This window comes from Macaca fascicularis, chromosome 7 (genome assembly GCF_037993035.2).
Source record: "Macaca fascicularis isolate 582-1 chromosome 7, T2T-MFA8v1.1".
Classification (NCBI taxonomy): domain Eukaryota; kingdom Metazoa; phylum Chordata; class Mammalia; order Primates; family Cercopithecidae; genus Macaca; species Macaca fascicularis.
In genome coordinates this window covers 90,996,093-91,018,918 of record NC_088381.1, presented here as the reverse complement: position 1 = coordinate 91,018,918, position 22,826 = coordinate 90,996,093, and the positions used below count along the sequence as shown (strand labels likewise).

At 40.6% G+C, this 22,826-nt stretch overlaps 1 protein-coding gene across 8 annotated transcripts in view; it reads right to left on the bottom strand.

Annotated features, from left to right (window-relative positions):
- RNF212B (ring finger protein 212B) overlaps nt 1-11,584 on the bottom strand; it is a 46,329-nt gene extending 34,745 nt beyond the window's left edge. For 7 of the 8 annotated variants that reach the window (XR_012415590.1, XR_012415591.1, XM_045396183.3 and 4 more), the window contains exons 1-4: nt 11,407-11,584; nt 9,099-9,199; nt 6,708-6,760; nt 5,639-5,713 (exon numbers count right to left, since the gene is read on the bottom strand). Coding sequence is in view for 6 of the 8 variants with exons in the window: in XM_045396183.3 (XP_045252118.1) it covers nt 5,639-5,713; nt 6,708-6,760; nt 9,099-9,198 (228 nt within the window). In the remaining 2 variants the exon portion in view is untranslated. Of the gene's footprint in view, nt 1-5,638; nt 5,714-5,888; nt 6,028-6,707; nt 6,761-9,098; nt 9,200-11,406 lie in introns of those variants that run through there. The other variant, XM_045396186.3, reaches the window with a different exon arrangement.
- Between the last annotated feature and the right edge of the window lie 11,242 nt (nt 11,585-22,826).

Below are 22,826 nucleotides of genomic sequence, written 5' to 3'. Positions count from 1 at the left end.
GTAGAGATGGGGTTTCACTATGTTACCCAAGCTAGTCTCAAACTCCTGGCCTCATGCAATCCTCCCACCTTGGCCTCCAAAGTGGTGTGAGCCACTGCATCTGGCCCACTGAGTACCTCAGTTGTTCAAATTCTTAATTCAAATGAGGGATGGAGAAGCTCTGGTCTATTGATGAGATCAAATCTTGACCTGATTTTATTCTAACAGTATATGTAGCAATTATGGATGTATATATTAGTAAAAACATGAGACTTCAAAAATCCTTTAAAAACATAAAATAGACCAATAGTCAGCAAACAACTGAACATGACCAGCTGTCTGTTTGGTTTTTTCGGGGTTTTTTTGTTTTTGTTTTTGTTTTTGAGACAGTCTCACTCTGTCGCCCAGGCTGGAGTGCAGTGGCGCGATCTCAGTTCACTGCAACCTCTGCCTCCTGGGTTTCATGCCATTCTCCTACCTCAGCCTTCCCAGTAGGTGGAACTGCAGGCGCCCGCCACCACGCCCAGCTAATTTTTTGTATTTTTAGTGGAGATGGGGTTTCACTGTGTTAGCCAGGATGGTCTTGATCTCCTGACCTCGTGATCCGCCGGCCTTGGCCTCCCAAAGTGCTGGGATTACAGGCGTGAGCCACCGTGCTGGGCTAGCTGTCTGTTTCTGTAAATAAGTTTTATTGGAACATAATTATACCCATATGCTTACATGCTGTCTATGGCTGCTTCCGTGCTACAACAGCAGAGTTGGATAGCTGCATCGGAAATTGTATGGCCTGCAAAGCTTAAAATATTTACTGGCCTGCTGTGGTCTGAATGTTTGCGTCCCACAAAAATTCATTTGTTGACACTCAACTCTCAATGCAATAGTATTAAGATATGGAGGCTTTAGGAGGTTATTATGTCCTGAAGGCTTTGCTCTTGTGAATGGGATTAGTGCCTTATAAATAGGATCAGTGCCTTATAAATAAAAAGAGGCTTGGGGGGTGGGCATGGTGGCGCGTCTGTAATCTCAGCACCTTGGGAGGCTGAGGTGAGCGGATCACGAGGTCAGGAATTCCGGACTAGCCTGACCAACATGGTGAAACCCCGTCTCTATTAAAAATACAAAAATTAGCCGGGCGTGGTGGCGCACACCTATAATCCCAGCTACTCAGGAGGTGTAGGCAGGAGAATTGCTTGAACCCAGGAAGCAGAGGATGCAGTGAGCTGAGATCGTGCCACAGCACTCCAGCCTGGGCGACAGAGCAAGACTCTGTCTCAAAAAAAAAAAAAAAAAAAAAAAAGGCTTGGGGTTGGGCGCGGTGGCTCACGCCTGTAATTGCAGCACTTTGGGAGGCTGAGGCGGGCAGACTGCGTGAGCCCAGGTTCAAGACCAGCCTGGGCAACGTGGTGAAACCCTGTATTTATTTTAAAAAAATACAAAAACTAGCTGGGTGGTGTGACATGTGCTTGTAGTCCCAGCTACCTGGGAGAGTGAGGTGAGAGGATCACCTGAGCTCAAGAGGGCAAGGCTGCAGGGAGCCATGATTGCACCACTGGCCACAACCACACTACTGCACTCCAGCCTTTGTGACAGAGTGAGACCCTGTCTCAAAAAAATAAGTAAAAAAGAAGCCTGTTTGCCACTTTTGCCATGTGAGGATGCAGCAAGAAGGCATTATCTTGGAAGCAAAGAGTAAGCCGTTACCAGACACTGCATCTATTGGGGCCTTGATGTTGAACTTCCCAGCCTCCAGAACTGTGAGAATTAAATTTCTGTTATTTAGAAATTGTCCAGTCTAAGGTATTTTATTATAGCAGCCCAGACAGACTAAAACAGCTGCTAAGGATGTAAAACACTACAGCCACTTGGGAAAATAGTCTGGCAGTTCCTAAAAAAGTTAAATATAGAGTTACCATTTGACCCAGAAATTCCACTCCTAGGTATATACCCAACAGAAATAAAAATATATGTCCATGTAAAAACTTGTACATAAATGTTCCACAGCAATATTACTTATAATAGCCCCAAAGTAGGAACAACCCAAATGTCTATCAACTAATGAATACATAAGTAAAATGTACATCCATTTATATAATAGATTGTTATTTGGCCATAAAATGGAATGAAATATTAATAAAGTCCTAATAGATGCTACCACATGGATGAAACTTGAGAGCATTATACTTAGTGAATGCAGCAAGTCACAAAAGACCATACATTATATGATCCTATATTTATGTCCTGAACAGGCAAAACCATAGGAACAGAAAGTAAATTAGTGATTGCCTGGAGATGGGGAGGGTGGGAAGGGTTTGGGAAGTACCTGCCAATAAGTACAGAGCTTCTTTCTGGGGTGAGATGAAAATGTTTGAAAATTAGGCAGTAGTGTTTGTGCAATTCTGTGGATGTATTAAAAACCACTGAATTGCATACTTTAAAAGGGTGAATTTTATGGTATGTTAACTACATCTCAATAAAGCTGTTATTAAAAAAAGTAGGAGATTGCATGAAAACTAGTGGACCCCCAAAAAAAAAAAAAAAAAAGGGCCGGGTTCAGTGGCTCACGCCTGTAATTCCAGCACTTTGGGAGGCCGAGACGGGCAGATCACGAGGTCAGGAGATGGAGACCATCCCGGCTAACACGGTGAAACCCCGTCTCTACTAAAAATATAAAAAAATTAGCCTGGCATGGTGGTGGGCGCCTATAGTCCCAGCTACTTGGGAGGCTGAGGCAGGAGAATGGCGTGAATCCGGGAGGCGGAGCTTGCAGTGAGCTGAGATCAAGCCACTGCACTCCAGGCTGGGTGACAGAGCGAGACTCCGTCTCAAAAAAAAAAAGCAGATGGGGTGTTTATATTTCCCTTTGAAAACAATTTTTTTTTTTTTTTTTTTTTGAGATGGAGTTTTGCTCTGGTTGCCCAGGCTGAAGTGCAATGGCGCGATCTCGGCTCACCGCAATCTCTACCTCCCGGGTTCAGGCAATTCTCCTGCCTCAGCCTCTTGAGTAGCTGGGAGTACAGACATGTGCCACCATACTTGGCTAATTTTTTATTTTTAGTAGAGAAGGGGTTTCTCCATGTTGGCCAGGTTGGTCACGAGCTCCTGACCTCAGGTGATCCGCCCACGTTGGCCTCCCAAAGTGCTGGGATTACAGGCGTGAGCCACTACGCCCGGCCAACAATTTTTTAAAACACAAACTTCTTTTTACGTATATGATCTTTAACTATTTTTAAGTGAGTTTGTGATCACTCATAACCTTTCATGACTTTTCCACATTATTTTTTAAACTAATAAAGTACAATTTTCAGGTTAGGCGTGGTGGCTCACACCTGTAATCCTGGCACTTTGGGAGGCCAAGGTGGGAGGACTGCTTGAGGCCAGGAGTTTGAGAACAGCCTGGGCAATATAGCAAGACTGTCTCTGTTTTTGTGGGGTTTTTTTTGGTTTTTTTTTAAGTACTTTATGGTTTTTAGAATATTTCCATAAACATTGTCTCATTGGATCTTCATAAGAAATAGGATGAGTATTATTATTTCATATTACATGTGAGGAAGTATGACTGGCTCAAAGAAGTAAAGTGATAAGTTAGCAGGCCGAGTTGGTCATTAGATTTCTACACCAACAGTTTTCCCAGTATTATCACTTTACTGTATTTCATATACATTAAAGGATAACTTCAATAGGAAAGATTATTTCATTAATTCTTTCAAAAAGTATTTATTGAATCCTTCTATGTTCCTGGTGCTATGTTAGGAGTCATATAAAATGAATAAGACTGAAATTGCCCCTGCCCCCAGGAGAATTGCTTGAACCCTGGAGGCAGAGGTTTCTGTGAGCTGAGATCTCGCCACCGCACTCCAGCCTGGGCGACAAAAGCAAGACTCCAACTCAAAAAAAAAAAAAAGAAAGAAAGAAAAGAAAAGAAAACTTACAGATCTACATGAGGTTCTCTGATCCCTCAGAAAGATTATCTTGAGATGGGTAAAGGATTCAAAACAGGCAGTTTGATCAACTATTAGCACAAAGTGCAGCAGAAGAAATGGCCTTAAGTCATTGTAGAGATTGGAGAACGTAAGAACGTAAATACTAAAATTGGAACATAAATAGATATTTAGAGCAACATTCCATCATTCATTCAATGACAACATTTTGAGTGTCCACTACTTATTAAAGACTATTAAAAGAGAACAATAAACAAAACAACCAAATCTGTTTTCATGGAGCTTATATTCCAGTGCAGGATTCAGACAACAAATATATAACATAATGTTAGAGAAAAGAACTATGATGAAAAAAAAGCATGGTAAGGAGTAGAAAATGCTGGGGCTACTATTTGAAATATGAGAGTCACTAAAGGACTGACTGAAGAAGAATGTTTTGAGCAGAAGCCTGAGTGAAACAGTCTAGGTACTGGATCAGTTATTCAGCTTCACAAATTAGGAAAACACATTTTTAGACTTTGCTGACTTCACTAAATTGACCCTTCACTACAGTGATGATTAACTGACCCTTTCCATTTCTTTTATCTTGATTGTTTGACCATGTGTAATTGGTCCCATGATCAGGCAGGTTAGGATTCAGACTACATATGATTTCTCTACTGATCATTAACTATGCCTAGGTTTATTTATTAACCAAAGGTCTGCTCTTTCTCTTGTTCCTATGACCTTGTTTACATTTCTCCTTGAGTCTCAGCTGGATTTTAATATACTTATAATGTTAAATATAGTGTATGTCAAATATGATGGCTCAACCCAGCAGCTAAAGACAGCAAGCAGCAAGCCTTAATTCCCCTTACTGTATCTCTAAAGTGAGGATTGAGAGGCAGGACACTGAAAAATAAATCTTCAACCAGAAAATGACTAAGGATCATCTTGAGGTTTAGAAAAGGGGTACTTTCAAAAGAATAAGAAGTAAGAGTATAGAAAGGGAACAGTGATACAAATCTCAAGAAATATGCCACAATAGGAATTCCATGAGGCTGTAGCATGATCTAAGATAACTGGGGAGTAGAAAGAAAAAAATCAAAGTTTTTACAACTAGGGAATTCTCTCAAATGGTTGTCCTGCCTTCTCTCTACCTTCTTCTACATTCCTGTTGCTCCTGACCAAGTCAATTGTATGCCAACATATGACACATCAAGAAAAGACAAATATTTCCTAAAATTCAAGAAACCAGTTATTAACACTAAATGAAGAGTTAAGTATTACTAAAAAGGTTATTGAAAAGTAAGAATGGGAAACAAGAAGTAGTCTCATGATCTTAGTGCTGTAAGTTACTGGTTGCGAGTTAAACCATCACACCCATTGTTTGCAGGGCCAGGCCTATATACTCAAAGCAATTTTTAGAAGATGCATCTATCTGCTGAGAAAAATGATAAAGCTCCCTAGAACAACCTTTAGTCTTAGAAATTAATTAATACAACGAGGAAATACAAGGCAAGATGTTAGCTACATAGTGATTTTTACAGCCTATCACAGATTCTGGGTCAATAAAAAGTTAACTGATTGAAATTTGTATCATCAAGGAAGAAAGCAAAGAAAGCAGTTAATTTCCCTCCATTGTGTACAAATGCAGTTTAAAGAAAACCTTTGATAAAGAAATAAGATGCAATTAGAATTTGCCTGGAGAATCAGATTTTCTTCACTTTTGTTTCTCATACCTGAGAGATGTGACTAAAATACTGCAAAGCTGTCTCCACAGGACTTTTGAAAAACATCTTCTCCTGAGGCTTCAGCTATAAAGAGAGCAATACACACTGTGAGAATATCCACAATTGAATAAAATAAAATACTGACTAATATGACAAAGGATGTACCACCTTTTCTAATATACCTGGCATTATCTCCACTCTGTATAAAAGGGAGATCACCACTGTTCTAGATGTACATTATATGTCCAATTCTCCTTACCTTGTGCATCTGTAACAGTGATCACAAATAATGCTTCCATCTGTTGTTTATATTCTTTTTTTTTTCTCTTTGAGACAGAGTTTTGCTGTTGTCACCCAGGCTGGAGTGCAGTGGTGTGATCTAGGCTCATTGCAACCCTCGCCTCTTGGGTTCAAGTGATTCTTTTGCCTCAGCCTCCTGAGTAGCTGGGATTACAGGTGCCCACCAACACACCCTGCTAATTTTTGTATTTTTAGTAGAGATGGGGGTTTCATCATGTTGGCCAGGCTGGTCTCAAACTTCTGATCTCAGGTGATCTATCCACCTCAGCCTCCCAAAGTGCTGGGATTACAGGTGCGAGCCTCTTCAGCTGGCCTATTATTTACACTCTTTTTACAAATGGCTATTTGCAAGTTTGTTTCTTTGCTTTCTTTTTCTTCTTCTTTTCTTTTTTTTTTTTAGACAGAGTCTTACTCCCAAGCTGGAGTGTAGTGGTGCGATCTTGGCTCACTGCAACTTCCGCCTCCCAGGCTCAAGTGATTCTCGTGCTTCAGCCTCCCAAGTAGCTGGGACTACAGGCCCGCACCACCAAGCCTGGCTAATTTTTTATATTTTAGTAGAGACAGAGTTTTACTATGTTGCCCAGGGTGGTCTCAAATTCCTGAGCTCAGGCGATCCACCTGCCTTGACCTCCCAAAATGCTGGGATTACAGGTGTGAGCCACCACGCCCGGTCTTCTTCTCTTTCTTTTTAAAACAATTCATCATCTGTACTTTGTATATACTTCCTACAGGCCAGAAATGGGATGAGACCATTTGTGGCAGGGGGAGAAAAACTTACATTATCAGAAAGAGCCAGATGCTTGCAGGCAGTTCCACAAACAGCACATTTTTCTGGAAGGAAAAGGGAAAAAAAATGTTTGGCTCTCATGAGCATGAGGTAAGATTTAAAGACTTAAAGTACATGGCAACAATCTAGTATGCTAGCAATAGAAGAAAAAAAGGGTTCTTACTGAATTTAGAATATCATTGTGTTATAAAAGGACACCAACTTAAGGTCTGTTCTCTAAGTAAGTGTTTCCAAACTAGTATGTTGAGGTATAAGTAGGGCTTTCACACTGTACCTCTACCCATCTCCCTATCTTTTAAAATTTTATTTTATGTTTTTTTTGAGACAGGGTCTCACTCTGTCACCCAGGCTGGAATGCAGTGGCACAATTATGGCTCACTGCAGCCTCAACCTCCCAGGCTCAAGTGATCCTCCTGCTTCAGTCTTCCAGCTAGCTGGGACTACAGGCGCACATTACCACCTCAGCTCATTTTAATTTTGTTATTATCTTTAGAGATGGAGTCTCCATATGTTGCTCAAGCTGGTCTTGAACTCCTGGGCTCAAGTGATCCTCCCACCTTGGCCCCCGCAAAGTGGTAAGTTTATAAGCATGAGCCACCATCCCAGCACCTCCTGCCCCATCTTTTTATAAATTCCCAGTTTTCTTCTGTGGAACAGAAAGGACAATTCTAAACTCCCAGCAGAAGTACTGCAGTACGTTTACAAGAGTAGGGAAAAGTACAAGATACCAAAGATCTTTAAGTTACTCTTTTGTATTCTATTGACCTGACAGCAGGCACACATTGGGTACTGTAAGAAACTCCCCAGTTATGCCTACCTTGTCATCACTTTGCTAATATTTGTTAATCTTGCTTTGAAGCTCTGCTACTCTCATTCCCCAATCAACCCAATCTGAAAGAAGCAAAAATTAAGATTCCTAATCTTTCCCTGTAAAGTGAAATTTTAGTAGTGGGACTGGTCATTGATTAAGACAAATGCCATGTCAGCAGAAAACATCACATGGCATATGCTTTATGGAGACAAACCACTCCAAAGTGAGCTGCTGTTACCATAGTAAACAGCTTTTTACATTAGCGACAACTTTAAAAGGTCATGAGATTTGTACAGAGAAAAAAGCTTCCCCTGAGGCTACTTAACTTGACTGTTCTTTTTCTGGGGACTAAAGGTTTTTCTTTTTCCCAGTCCATATCGTTGCCAGAGTGAGCTAGCAAGTACATAACATTCTTCTCTTAAAACAAAACAAAACAAAACAAAAAATGGCTCACACCTGTAATCCCAGCACTTTAGGAGGCTGAGGCAGGTGGATCACTTGAGGCTGGGAGTTCAAGATCAGCCTGGCCAACATGGTGAAACCCCATCTCTACTAAAAATACAATAGTTAGCCCGGCATCGTGGTGCATGCCTGTAATTCCAGCTACTCAAGTGGCTGAGACATGAGAATCGCTTGAACCTGGGAAGCAGAGGTTGCAGTGAGCCAAGATTGCACCATTGCACTACAGTCTCGGTGACGAAGTGAGACTGTGTCAAAAACAAAACAAAACAAAAACTTCCACAGGTCTCCATCACCTGCAGGATGAAGTTCAGGCTCTTTAGCCCAGTGCATAGAGCCTTCCATCATCCGACACTCCCTACTTCACTAGCCTCATCTCTCACCACGTCTTACCTTACTGTTTATACTCTAACAATCCCAATTATGTGTAGTCCCCTGCACTATGGTTTTATGATGTAATACGTCTTTGTACATGCTGTTCTCTTAAACTAGAATAAATCTTCCCTGCCTTATCCACTTGGTAAATTCCATTTTATCATTCAAAACCCTATTGAAGCATCACTTCAATAAGTCAAATCACTTATCCTCTCTGAGCCAGTCTCTTCATTTGTAAAACGGTTCTACTAATAATTACCACTGGGGCGTGTGGCGCGGCTTACATAAAATTGGTTGATATGAAACTGCTTTTTAAGCTGCAAAGGTATCATCATCATCATTTCTAATCAAATTGATGTCACATACTAGACCACTTCCCCTTTAGAAATGGCTCTTCTATCAGCCAAACTTTCCTCTATTCCCATCCATTATACTTATTCTATCTTTTCCCTGAAGAGTCCGATGCCTTGTGGCTTTCCCTGCCAGACTTCAAAACACTAATGAGTACACTCTGGTCCTCAAGTAATAGATTTGCTAAATCATTTGCTAAATAATTTAGCACCATTCTTTATTAATGGATTCCTTCAATTTCTAAAATTGACAGTTTCCTACAGTATCTGTATCACCATTGACCTAATAAGTGATTTTTATCCTAAGACACACATAGAAATGGCTACTCCTTACATCATTACATGAAAACATTTTTCCCTGAATCTGAAAACAGTTGAATCACTCACCCAGAGTCACACACGTTTTACAGAAAATATGACCGCAGCTGGTGACAAAGAAATGGGCTCCATCTTTTCGGAAGCACTGGTTGCAATGAAACCAATCCATTCTGGAGCAGATAAAGAGAAACAGTAAGAATAGCCTAAGGCATAACATAATTGTAGCTGTTCCAAAATCTATGTAACTATGCTTGCTTAGCTTCTGATAGCTTTTTGGGATGTGGCATATCATTGTGGGTATTCCAATTGGTTGTGAAGAAGTACATGTACATATAAAGTGGAAAAAAAGCAGACTGCTTTTTATAACAGCAGACTGTTATAACATTTTATATATAAATGTGGATATATATACATATACATATATATACATATAAACACACATTTAGAAAAGTAATGGACAGTGGTGAGATTTTTTTTTTTGAGTGGCAATGTTATGTGTGTGTGTGTGTGTGTGTGTTTTCCTTTACTTTTTTCCCCCAGGTTTTCTGGATTAATACATGTGCCAATTTGTAATTAGAAAATACAATCCTGGCCAAGCACAGTGGCTCACACCTGTAATCCCAGCACTTTGGGAGGTCAAGGCAGGTGGATCACCTGAAGTCAAGAGTTTAAGACCAGCCTGGCCAACATGGTGAAACCCCATCTCTACATTTTAAAAATATAAAAATTAGCCGGGCGTGGTGGCAGGTGCCTGTAATCCCAGCTAATCAGGAGGCGGAGGCAGGAGAATCACTTGAACATGAGAGGCAGAGGTTGCAGTGAGCTGAGATGGCGCCATTGCACTCCAGCCTGCAACAGAGCCAGACTCTGTCTCAAAAAAAAAAAAAAAAGAAAAGAAAAGAAAAAAGAAAATACAATCTTAAAAATATAAAAACAAAAAATGAATTATCTATTTCTTTTTAAATTATTTCCTGTGATATGGTGAGAGTAGAGCCAAGAGAAGGTAGTGAACCAGAAAGAGAATATCACATATTAGCTACTTGGGATACATTTTATCTAAGGAAAATAGGGCTGATAAATGATAGTACGGTCTCAGCTTATATACTTTCCTTCTACTCTATAGAAACTCAGAATCAGGCCAGGTGTGGTGGCTCACGCCTGTAATCCCAACACTTTGGGAGGCCGAGGCACGTGGATCACCTGAGGTCAGATGTTTCAAGACCAGCCTGGCCAACATGGCAAAACCCCGTCTCTACTAAAAATAAAAAAATTAGCTGAGCGTGGTGGTGCATGCCTGTAATCCCAGCTACTTGGGAGGCTGAGGCAGGATAATTGCTTGAACCCAGGAGGTTGCAGTGAGCCAAGATCGTGCCACTGCACTCCAGCCCGGGCGACAGAGTGAGTCCGTCTCAAAAAAAAAAGAAACTCAGAATCATAGATCTGAAATGGACTTTGAAGAATCACTTAACGTTTTGTTCAGTCCCACCATTTTTCAAAAGAGGTACCTGATATTCAGCGAAATTAAATGACTTGCCAAAAGTACCATCTTTAATTATTGGTTTCCTGATTCCCTACGTAAAGTTCTTGCTCCCACATTAAATAGCTTTTGTGTTAGACATGGTAACCATATATCCTGTATTTTCTGCCAATACCAATTTCATATACTTTGTTAAATACCTGAGTAAATGTGACTTTGTAAGGTTTTTTTTGTGTGTGGGGGATAATTATTATTATTTTGAGACAGGGTCTGACTCTGTCTCCAGGCTGGAGTGCAGAGGCAGATCAGGGCTCGCTGCAGCCTGGAACTCCTGGGCTCAAGCGATCTTTCCTCCTCAGCCTCTGGAGTAGCTGGGACTACCCCGCCTGGCAATTTTTTATTTTTATTTTCATTTTTCGTAGAGACAAGGCCCCTCTGTGTTAACCAGGCTGGTCTGGAACTCCTGGACTCAAGCGATCCTCCCGCCTCGGCCTCTCCAAAGTGCTGGGATTACAGGCGGGAGCCACTGCACCCGGCCTTTTCATAGGATGTGTGTGTGTGTGACCGCGGAGGGATACAAACTTCGTAAGATTTACGATAAAAAAAAGTACTGAATAAACAGCTCAACGCAAACGCATCCCACAGTGCCACGAGCTTCGTTGTCCTATTTGTTTGCTCCTGATACACTAACTTTCATCAGCAAGTGAGTCTTAAAAAACCACTAAAAAGGCCCTGTTCTATATGCCCAGGTTTGTTTAAGGGCGGCAACAATGTCATCCCCTGAACTGACCAGATGAATCCAACATAAAAAAGGCAGTGAACAGAGTGATTAAGGCGATCCCGAGGGCAAAACTCGCCTGCTTTCCAGAGGCGATGTGGCCTCAGCCGTCTCAAACTTACCAGTTCTTTTTCTGGCTACACTCCCTACCCGCTTGGCCGCAGTGATTCCAGAAGGCCTCAGATCTCAGGAAATCATCCACTTCTCCTCACGAAGAGCTGGAAATGGCGGGAAAATAAACAGCTGGCTTGGCACCGGGTGAGGCAAGAGGCTAAGCGCAGCCGGGGCGGTGTGTGAGATGTGGGCGGGGCCTGGCGCTATGCTAAAAGAGTGGACGTGGCTCCGTGGCGTTCGCGGGACGTGGGCGGGGCCCGCAGAGGCGTTCACAGGGTGAGGAGCGGCTCGCGGTGGCGGGAGAGGGGTGTAGGAACTTTTCCTAGCAGCCCAGGAAAATTCACCTCGCTTAAAAGATTGGGGACAAACAAACACTGTAACCTAATCCCATACATGTTACTGTGGAAACAAAAAGGTGAAAATAAAGCCTAATTAATGTTCCAATAAACGATGAGAACGCAATATAAAATGTGGTCATAAAGTGGGCGAAAACTTTTGCCTAATATTCTAAAATGAAATGAAAATAATGGGTGCTTTGAAAGAATAGCGTAAAATCAGAAATAGGAAAATTTTAAAATGATGTGGACAAAGAACAATGTGATATTAATTGAGAACTAACAAATTTCAGTTAAAAAAATGTCAAACTTGGCCGGGCGCGGTGGCTCACGCCTGTAACCCCAGCACTTTGGGAGGCCGAGGCGGGCGGATCATGAGGTCAGGAGATCGAGACCATCTTGGCTAACACGGTGAAACCCCGTCTCTACTAAAAATACAAAAAAAATGAGCCGGGCGAGGTGGTGGGCGCCTGTAGTCCCGGCTACACTGGAGGCTGAGGCAGGAGAATGGCGTGAACCCGGGGAGTGGAGTTTGCAGTGAGCCGAGATCGCGCCACTGCACTCCAGCCTGGGCGACAGAGTGAGACTCCATCTCAAAAAAAAAAAAAAAAAAGTCAAACTTTATTCAGAAATTTTTGGCCAGGAGCAGTGGGTGGCTCACACCTGTAATCCCAGCACCTTGGGAGGCCGAGGCAGGCGGATCACTTGAGGTCAGGAGTTACAAACCAGCCTGGCCAACATGGCGAAACCCCACTTCTACTAAAAATACAAAAATTAGCCGAGTATGGTGGCACGCACCTGTAATCCCAGCTACTGAGGAGGCTGAGGCAGGAGAATCGTTTGAACCCGGAAGGTGGAGGTTGCAGTGAGCCGAGATCGCGCCACTGCACTCCAGCCTGGGAGACAGAGAGAGGCTCCGTTTAAAAAAAAAAAAAAAAAAAAAAAAAAATTAGCCAGGTGTGGTGGCGGGTGCCTGTAGTCCCAGCTACTTAGGGAGGCTGAGGCAGGTGTATCACTTAATACCAGGGGGTCGAGGCCGCAGTGAGCTGTGTTCATGCCACTGCACTCCAGCCTGGTTGAGAGAGCAAGACACTGCCTCAAACTAACAAACAAACAAACAAAAAACAAAAAAAAAGAGAGAGAGAGAATAAGATTGGCATCAGATGTCTCCACAGAAGCATTCTAGAGAGCAATGAAACGTTTTCCAGATTTTTACGGAAATTATGATCCAATAAATTTATATTCCCTTATATTGTGTTCAGGTGTAAAGGCCACTGGCAAAAAGCATGCAAATGAGCTTTTCCTGAGGAATCCACTTAGAGTAATAGTTCTCAAACTTTTTGGTTGCAGGCTTCCTTTACAAAATTGTTGAAGACCCTCCAAAGAGCTTTTGTTAATGTAAATTGCATCTACCAATATTTACCAGATTAGCAATTAAAAGAGAATTTTAAAAATATTTATTAATTCATCTGAAAACAATAATAAACCCATTAAATGTATGTTTGTTTGTTTGTTTGTTGTTGTTGTTTTTTGAGACGGAGTCTCACTCTGTGGCCAGGGCTGGAGTGCAGTAGCGCCCATCTCGGCTCACTGCAACCTCCGCCTGCTGTGTTCAAGCGATTCTCCCGTCTCAGCCTCCAGATTAACTGCGATTACAGGCGCCTGCCATTACGCCCAGCTAATTTTCTGTATTTTTAGTAGAGACGGGGTTTCACCGTGTTGGCCAGGCTGCTCTGGAATTCCTGACATCGTGATACACCCGCCTCGGCCTCCCAAAGTTTGCAGGTGTGAGCCACCGCGCCCGGCCACGATGTTAATATAAATAATCTATGGAAAATGTATTTTCCAAAACAAGAAAAATTTAGTGAAAAGAGTGGCATTGTTTTTACATTTTTGTAATCTCTTACTATGTAGCTAAATAGAAAGCTGGTGGAGTCCTATATTTGCTTCTGCTTTAACTTTTGCAGTACGCTGTTTTGGTTGGAGTGTGTGAAGAACATTTGGATTCACTCAAATGTGTAGGGAAAGAGAATGGTATTTAAATGGCCTTTTCAGATAATTGTGAACATTTCTCTTTGATATCACATCAAAATTCAGGAAGTCTGAGTTAAAAGTTGATTGCAAAGTGGGATCTGAAACCGTATCAATGAACTTTTTATAGCCTGTTACATTAAAATGAGTTGGTCTGTTTGCACTTTATTTATTTATTTATTTTATTTATTTTATTTTTTTTTTTAATTTTTTGAGACAGAGTCTTGCTCTGTCGCCCAGGCTGGAGCGCAGTGGCCGGATCTCGGCTCACTGCAAGCTCCGCCTCCCGGGTTTACGCCATTCTCCTGCCTCAGCCTCCCGAGTAGCTGGGACTACAGGCGCCCGCCACCTCGCCCGGCTAGTTTTTTTTTTTTATTATTTTTTAGTAGAGACGGGGTTTCACTGTGTTAGCCAGGATGGTCTCGATCTCCTGACCTCGTGATCCGCCCGTCTCGGCCTCCCAAAGTGCTGGGATTACAGGCTTGAGCCACCACGCCCGGCCTGTTTTGCACTTTAAATGGATCTTTTGCCCATGCACGATTTTGTAACATCATACATTTAGACCAAACTGGTCATTTGAAAAATTTTGGTTCACTGAGTTATACACATTGGTGCATTTTGTTATAGAAGATTAAATATTGACACCATTCATTATACAATATAAAAAATCACTTTTGTTAATATCACTACCTATCTCATCAGGTGAGTATTTGAGTCTTGGGAAGCTGTCAAGCTCACAATTGCAGGTACAAGTTTTCCAAAATTCTAATTTTTATCTGAAACCTTGAATGTTATCATTGGCAACAAATACTATCACTGGTTTTCCTTGAAGTGACAAGGCCATTTTGTTTTTTTTGAGAAAATGCCTACCAAATACCCAAGTGTGAATAGTTTGTATGTTAGATGTTCTTTCAAGTAAAAACAGTATTCCATGAACAAAGTGATGAGCTCAGGTTACAAATCAAACTATTCCATAAATACTTTTCTTAAATATAATTGTTTTTAAGAGATGGGTGTCTCCCTCTGCTGCCCAGGCTAGAGTTTAGTGGCACAATCATAACCTGCTACAGTCTAGAATTCCTGAACTCAAGGGATCCTTCTGCCTCAGCCTCCTCTACCTTGCCTGGTTATTTTTTTTTTTTTTTTCCCAGATGGCGTATTGCTCTGTCACCCAGGCTGGAGGGCAATGGCGCCATCTTGGCTCACTGCAATCTCCGCCCCCTGGGTTCAAGCAATTCTCCTGCGTCAGCCTCCCAAGTAGCTGGGATTACAGGCATTCGCCACTATGCCTGGCTAATTTTTGTATTCTTAGTAGAGATGGGGTTTCACCATGTTGGCCAGGCTGGTCTTGAACTCTTGACCTCGTGATCCACCTGCCTCGGCCTCCCAAAGTGCTGGGATTGCAGGCATGAGCCACCGCACCCAGCCCTAATTTTTTATATTTTTTTAAGAGACAAGGTCTCACTATGTTGCCCAGGCTGGTCTCAAATTCCTGACCGGTCTCAAATTCCTGACCTCAAATGATCTTCCTGCCTCAGCCTTCCCAGTAGCTGGGATTACAAGTATATGGCATCATGCTTGAGTAATCTTAATTCTACTTAAATAAAAGTTTTCATTTGAAAATATTTTAATGCCATGTGGAGTGGGGTGTTAGCCCCATCCAATATTAAAATATATTATAAAACATCTGTAATTTAAAGTGTGGTATTGGTGCATAAACATGTAGACCAATGAAACAGAATCAAGTCTAGAAATAGAACCAAGTACATTAATACATTTTAATTGGTGAGTGTGCATGGGGAATTGAATTTTTATATACATAGAATTGTGACAACTGAATAGCCATTTGAAAAAATATAAAATTGAGTCTGTTTCTCATACTGTTTACCAGGATAAATTTCAAATGGATCAGAAATCTAAACAGACAAGTACCAGACGAAAATATGAGTAAATACTCTTATAACCTAGGTGTGCAGGAAATCTTCCTAGGATCCAAAAATCTAGAAGAAAGAAAAGAAAGGATTGACAAATTTGACTAAGTAATTAAAAAAAACTTTTTGCATGTACACATACACACACATACAGGAAAAGTAAAGCACAAAGTGACAAATTACAAAAAAATCAACTTAAATCATAAAGGGCTAATAGCTTTTTTTTTTTTTTCCGAGACGGAGTCTTGCTCTGTCACCCAGGCTGGAGTGCAGTGGCATGATCTTGGCTCACTACAAGCTCTGCCCTCTGGGTTCATGCCATTCTCCTGCCTCAGCCTCCCAAGCAGCTGAGACTACAGGCACCCGCTACCATGCCCAGCTAATTTTTTGTATTTTTAGTAGAGACAGGGTTTCACCATGTTAGCCAGGATGGTCTCGATCTCCTGACCTCATGATCTCCCCACCTCGGCCTCCCAAAGTGCTGGGATTACAGGCGTGAGCCACTGCACCTGGCCAGGCTAGTAGCTTTAATATACAAAGAGCTTTTTAAAAAAGAAAACCAACAACTTAATAGAAATTTGAACAGTTGAAGAAAAAAAAAGAGACCAACAGTTTTCCTAGAAAATATCTTGGTTTTGAGTGTTCTGGGCTTTTTGGGTGTGCTTTCTTAAACATGGTATACATGGCTGGAGTGCAAGTACAGTGGTACTATCTCGGCTCACTGCAGCCTCTGTCTCCCAGGTTCAAGCAATTCTCCTGCCTTCGCCTCCTGAGTAGCTGGGACTATAGGCATGCACCACCAGGCCTGGCTAATTTTTGTATTTTGGTAGAGACAGGGTTTCACTGTGTTCACCAGGCTGGTCTCGAACTCCTGACCTCAGGTGATCTGCCCACCTTGGCTTCCCAAAGTGCTGGGATTACAGGCATGAGCCACCATGCCCAGCCTACTCATTTTTAATTGGGTTTTTTATTTTATTATTGTTGAGTTTTGAGAATTCTTTTTTTTTTTTTTTTTTTGAGACAGGGTCTCACTCTGTTGCCCAGGCTGAAGTGTAGTGTCATGATTATGGCTCACTGCAGCCTCAACCTCCCAGGCTCAAATGATTCCCCCAACCTCAGCCTCCCGAGTAGCTGGGACTACAAGCACACACCACCACATCCGGCTAATTTTTCTTTTTCTTTTTTTTTTTTTTTTTTTTTTTGATAGAGATAGAGATAGGGTTTCACCATGTTGTCCAGGCTGGTCTCAAACTCCTGGGCTCAACTGATCCTCCCACCTCAGCCTCCTAAAGTGCTGGGATTACAGGCATGAGCCACCAAACCCAGACAAAATTTTCTTTTCTTTAAATATTATTATCTTCTACTCTGAAAGGAAAATGGGGTACCTCTGGAAATTTTCTTCAAAAATTATAGAAATGTAGATTTGTTATTTTGATTTTACATTTAGGTATATGATTCATTTGAGTTAATTTTCTATGTGGTGTGAGGTATGGATTAAAATTTGCATGTGTGTATGTGCGTGTGTTTTTCATGTGGATATCCAATTGTTTCATCATCATTTTTTTTAAAGATTAACTTCTCTCAACTAAATTACCTTTGTCAAAAATTGATTGCCCAGAGAAAATAATTCCATTTGTGAGAGCATCAAGAATAATAAAATATTTAGGAATAAATTTAATCAAGGAGAGGCACAAGACTTGTTTGTACATAGAACACTACTTAATATTGTTTACAATAGCATCCCAAGCTATATACGGATTCAATGTCATCCCTATCAAAATTCCAACTGTTTTTTTCAGAAATTGAAAAATCCATCCTAAAATTCATATAAAATTTCAAAGAACTTAGAATAGTCAAAACAATCTTAAAAAGGAACAAATGTGGAAGACTCATATTTCCCAATTTCAAAACTTACTACAAAGTGACTGTAATCCAAACAGTGTGTTTCTAGCATAAGGATAGACATATATAGACCAATGGAATAGAACTGAGAATCCAGAAATAAACCCTCACATCTATGGTCAGATGATTTTTGACAAGGGTGTCAAGACCATTGAATAGGGGAAAGAGCAGTCTCTGCAACAAACAGTGCTGGGAAATCTATGTCCATATGCAAAAGAATAAAGTTGAATCCTTAACTTACACCATATACAAAAATTAACTCAAAATGGATCAAAGACCTAAATGTGTAGGTGAAAACCATAAAACTCTTAGAAGAAAATATAGGGGAAAATCTTCATGACCTTGTATTTGGCAATGTTTTTTTAAATACAAAAATAGCACAGGCAACAAAAGAAAAATAAATAAAAGGGACTTAGTTAAAATTAAAAGCTTTTGTGCAACAAAGGACACTATCAAGAAAGTGAAAGGCAACCCACAGAATGGGAGAAAATATTAGTAAATCATATATCTGATAAGGGTTTAATATTCAAAATATAAAAAGAACTACAACTCTCTCTCTCTTCCTTTTTCCACCATTGTGGTGTGTATTCGACTTCACTTCTTCGCCATGTCTTCTCACAAGACTTTCAGTATTAAGCAATTCCTTACCAAGAAACAAAAGCAAAATCATCCCATTCCCCAGTGGATTTGGATGAAAACTGATTATAAAATCAGGTACAACTTTAAAAGGAGACATTGGAGAAGATTCAAGCTGGATCCATAAGGAATTGCACATGAGATGGCACACATATTTATGCAGTATCAAGGTCATAACCATCTTACTATATCAAGCTAAAAATGTCACCACTGTCTGGACAATTGGGCATGTTTTATTGGGAATATATTTTTTCTGTTTGTTTATTTGCTGTGGGCTAGTAGACTGGGTTCAGTAATAAATATGTAAGACCTTTTGTTTTAAAAAAAAAGAATAACTCAACAGCAAAAATGTCAAACAATTCAATTAAAAACAGGCAACATATTTGAATAGGTATTTCTACAAAGAAGATATATAAGTGTCCAGCAGACACATGAAAAGATGCTCAATATCATTAGTCATAGGGGAAATGCAAATTAAAACCACAGTGAAATATCATTTCACACGTGGTGGGATGGCTATAATTTTCTAAATGAAAATATGTGTTAGGAGGATATGGAGAAATCAGAACCCTTGTACATTGCTGATGGGAATGTACAATGATGCCCCTGCTTTGGAAAACAATTTGGTGGTTCCTCAAAAAGTGAAAAATAGAACTATCCTGCCATGTGACCCAGCAATTCCATTCCTAGGTGTATACAGAATAATTTAAGACAGGGGCTCAAACAGATATGTATACACCAATATTTATAGCAGCATTACTCACAATAACCAAAAGATAGAAACAACCCAAATGTCCATTAGTAGATGAATGGATAAACAATGTGTTATATATACATGTATATACCACATATATACACACACAACATATATATGTATGATGGAATATTATTCAGTCATAAGGGAAATAAAGTTTTGATACATGCTACAACATGGATGAACCTTGAAAAAATTATGCTAAGTGAAATAAACCAGACACAAAAAGAGAAATATTGTATAATCTCACTGAAATATCTAGAACAGTCAGATTTATACAGATAGAAAGTAGATTAGAGGTTAGCAGGAACTGGGGGAATGAGAGATAGGAAGTAATTGCTTAATGGGTGCAGAGTTTCTGTTAGTGGTTATGAAAAATTATGGAAGTAGAGGTGATGATTGTACAACATTGCGAATGTACCTATTGCTACTGAATTGCACACTAACAATGGTTAAAATGGCAAATTTTATGTTATATATATTTTACCAAAATAAAAAGGAAAACCAGTTGTCTATTACATATTCAAGCCCATTTCTGCATGCTCTATTCTGTTCCACTGATCGATTTGTCTGTCTTGATGCCAGCACCATACTGTCACTTACTGTAGCCTTATGATAAGTCTTGAAATGAGGTAGTCCTGATCCTCTAACTTTGTTCTTTCTTTCTTCTTCTTCTTGTGATTTTTTTTGGGGTTTTTTTTTTTTTTTTTTTTTTTTGAGAGAGTCTTGCTCTGTCACCCAGGCTGGAGTGCATTAATGTGATCACAACTCACTTCAACCTGGAAGTCCTGGGCTCAAATGATCCTCCCTGCTCATCCTCCCAAGTAGTTAGGACTACAGATACATGCCACCACACCTGTGAGGTTTTTTTGTTTTTGTTTTTTTTTGGTAGAGACAGGGTTTTACTATGTGGCCCAGGCTGGCCTCAAACTCGTGGCCTCAAGTTATTTTCCTGCCTTGGCTTCCCAAGGCTCTGGGATTACAGCTGTGATCCACTGCACCTGGCCAGCCTGTTCTTTTTCAGAGTTGCTTTGACTGTTCTAACTCATTTGCATTTCCAAGTGAATTTTATTATCAAATAAACGATTTCTAAAAGGAGTCTGATGAGTTGTTGTTGTGTTTTTTTGTTTGTTTGTTTGTTTGTTTAGACAGAGTTTCGTTTTTGTCGCCCAGGCTGGAGTGCAATGGCACGATCTCAGCTCACCTCAATCTCCACCCCCTGGGTTCAAGCGATTCTCCTGCCTCAACTTCCTGAGTAGCTGGGATTACAGGCACGCGCTACCACGCCAGGCTAATTTTGTATTTTTAGTAGAGTCGGGGTTTCTCCATGTTGGGCAGGCTGGTCTGGAATTCCCGACCTCAGGTGATCCGCCTGCCTCGGCCTCCCAAAGTGCTGGGATTACAGGCTTGAGCCACCATGCCTGGAATTTCCTGATGAGAGTTTTAAAAAACTTTTATATTTTTAGAACTTTTTATTGACCAGGTGTGGTGGCTCAAGCCTGTAATCCCAGCACTTTGAGGGGCTGAGGCGAGTGAATCACTTGAGTCCAGGAGTTTGAGACCAGCCTGGCCAACGTAGTAAAATCCTGTCTCTACAAAAAATACAAAATTAGCCAGGCATGCTGATGCGTGCCTGTAGTCCCAGCTACTAGGGAGGTTGAGGTAGGAGAATCTTTTGAACCTGCAGGTTGAGGCTGCAGTGAGCGGTGATTGCACCACTGCCTCCAGCCTGGGTGACAGGGCGAGACCTAGTCTCAAAACAAACAAAAAAACACTTTTTGTTTGATTGAACGTATATTCAATGTATATTGATATTTAATGTATATTCAATGTATATTGATGTATAATATACATACAGAAGTATGCCTATTTCTTACAAACATAGCTTACTGAATTTCCACAAACTCAACACACCCATGTAATCAGCCACCCTGATCAGAAATCATAACATTCCCAACACCCAGAAAACCCCTGTGCCTGCTTCCATACACCATCTACCCTAAAGGCAACCATTGTCCTGCTTTCTAATACTATAAATTGTAAATTTTGTTTTAAAATACTTACAGAGAGAAGGTGCTTTGAGCACAAACTCCCCTTCTCCATTCCCTGATCAACAAATAAAGTTTCTACTCTGGTTTACAAAAAGAAAAAGAAAAGAATAAAATAAAATAGCTGTAGATTCATAGGAAATTGCCAAAAGTAGTGTAGAAAAGTTCCATCTACCCTTGACTCATTTATTTCCCCAGTGATAACTTCTTATATAACTATAAAACAATATCAAAACCAATAAATTGACATTGGTACCATCCACAGACATCATGACATTACTCAGATTTCATTAGTCTTACATACACTCATTTGTGTGTGTGTTCACAATTTTATCACATGTGAAGATTTGTGAAGCCACCACTACAATCAAGAAACAGGTTGAAGGGCAGGGTGTGATGGTTCATGTCTGTAATTCTAGCAATTTGAGAGGCCAAAGCCAGAGGATTACTTGAGCTCAGGAGTTTAAACCAGCCTGAGCAACACAGGAGACCTCCTCTCTATTAAAAAGAAGAAGAAGAAGAAGGAGAAGGAGAAGGAGAAGAAGAAGAAAGGAAGGAAAGGAAAGGAAAAAAAAAAGGAAAGGTAAGGAGAGGAGAGGGGAAGGGAGGGGAGGGGAGGGGAGGGGAAGGGAGGGGAAACTGGTCCAGCACCAAAAAGATGGCACAAGGCATCTTTTCCCATTCTTTATCCATTCATCTGTTGATGGACACTTAAGTTGCTTCCAAGTCTTGGCTATTGTGAACAGTGCTGCAACACACAAGGGAGTGCAGATATCTCTTTGATATACTGATTTCCTTTCTTTTGGGTATATACCCAGTAGTGGGATTGCTGGATCATGTGGTAGCTCTATTTTTAGTTTTTTGAGGAATCCCCAAACTGTTCTCCATAGTGGTTGTACTAATTTACATTCCCACCAACAGTGTACAAGTGTTCTTTTCTCCACATCCTCACCAGCACTTGTTATTGCCTGACTTTTGAATAAAAGCCATTTTAACTGGGGTGAGATGATATCTTATTGTAGGTTTTTTTGGGGGGGGACATCAGGGTATCTTAATCTGATCACTGTAGTTTTGATTTGCATTTATGTGATCAATGATGTTGAGCACCTTTTTATATGTCTGTTTGCCATTTGTATGTCTTCTTTGGAGAAATATCTATTCAAATCTTTTGCCCATTAAAAAATCAGATTATTAGATTTTTTCCTATATAGTTGTTTGAGCTCCTTATATAGTCTGGTTATTAATCCCTTGTCAGATGGAAAGTTTGCAAATATTTTTCTCTCATTCTGTGGATTGTCTCTTCACTTTCTTGATTGTTTCCTTTGCTGTGCAGAAGCTTTTTAACTTGATGTGATCCCATTTGTCCATTTTTGTTTTGGTTGCCTGAGCTTGTGGGGTATTACTCAAGAAATTTTTGCCCAGACCAGTGTCCTGGAAAGTTTCCCCAATGTTTTCTTGTAGTGGTTTCATAATTTGAGGTCTTAGATTTAATTCCTTAATTCATTTTGATTTGACTTTTGCATATGAGCAAGAGATAGTGGTTTGGTTTCATTCTTTTGCATACGGACATCAAGTTTTCCCAGCACTATTTGCTGAAGAGACTGTCTTTTCCCCAGTGTACGTTGTTCGCATCCTTGCCCAAAATGAGTTCACTGTTGGTGTGTGGATTTGTTTCTGGGTTCTCTAGTTTGTTCCATTGGTCTGTGTGTCTGGTTTTATGCTAGTAGCATGCTGTTTTGGTTACTATAGCTCTGTAGCATAATTTGAAGTCAAATAATATGATTCCTCCCT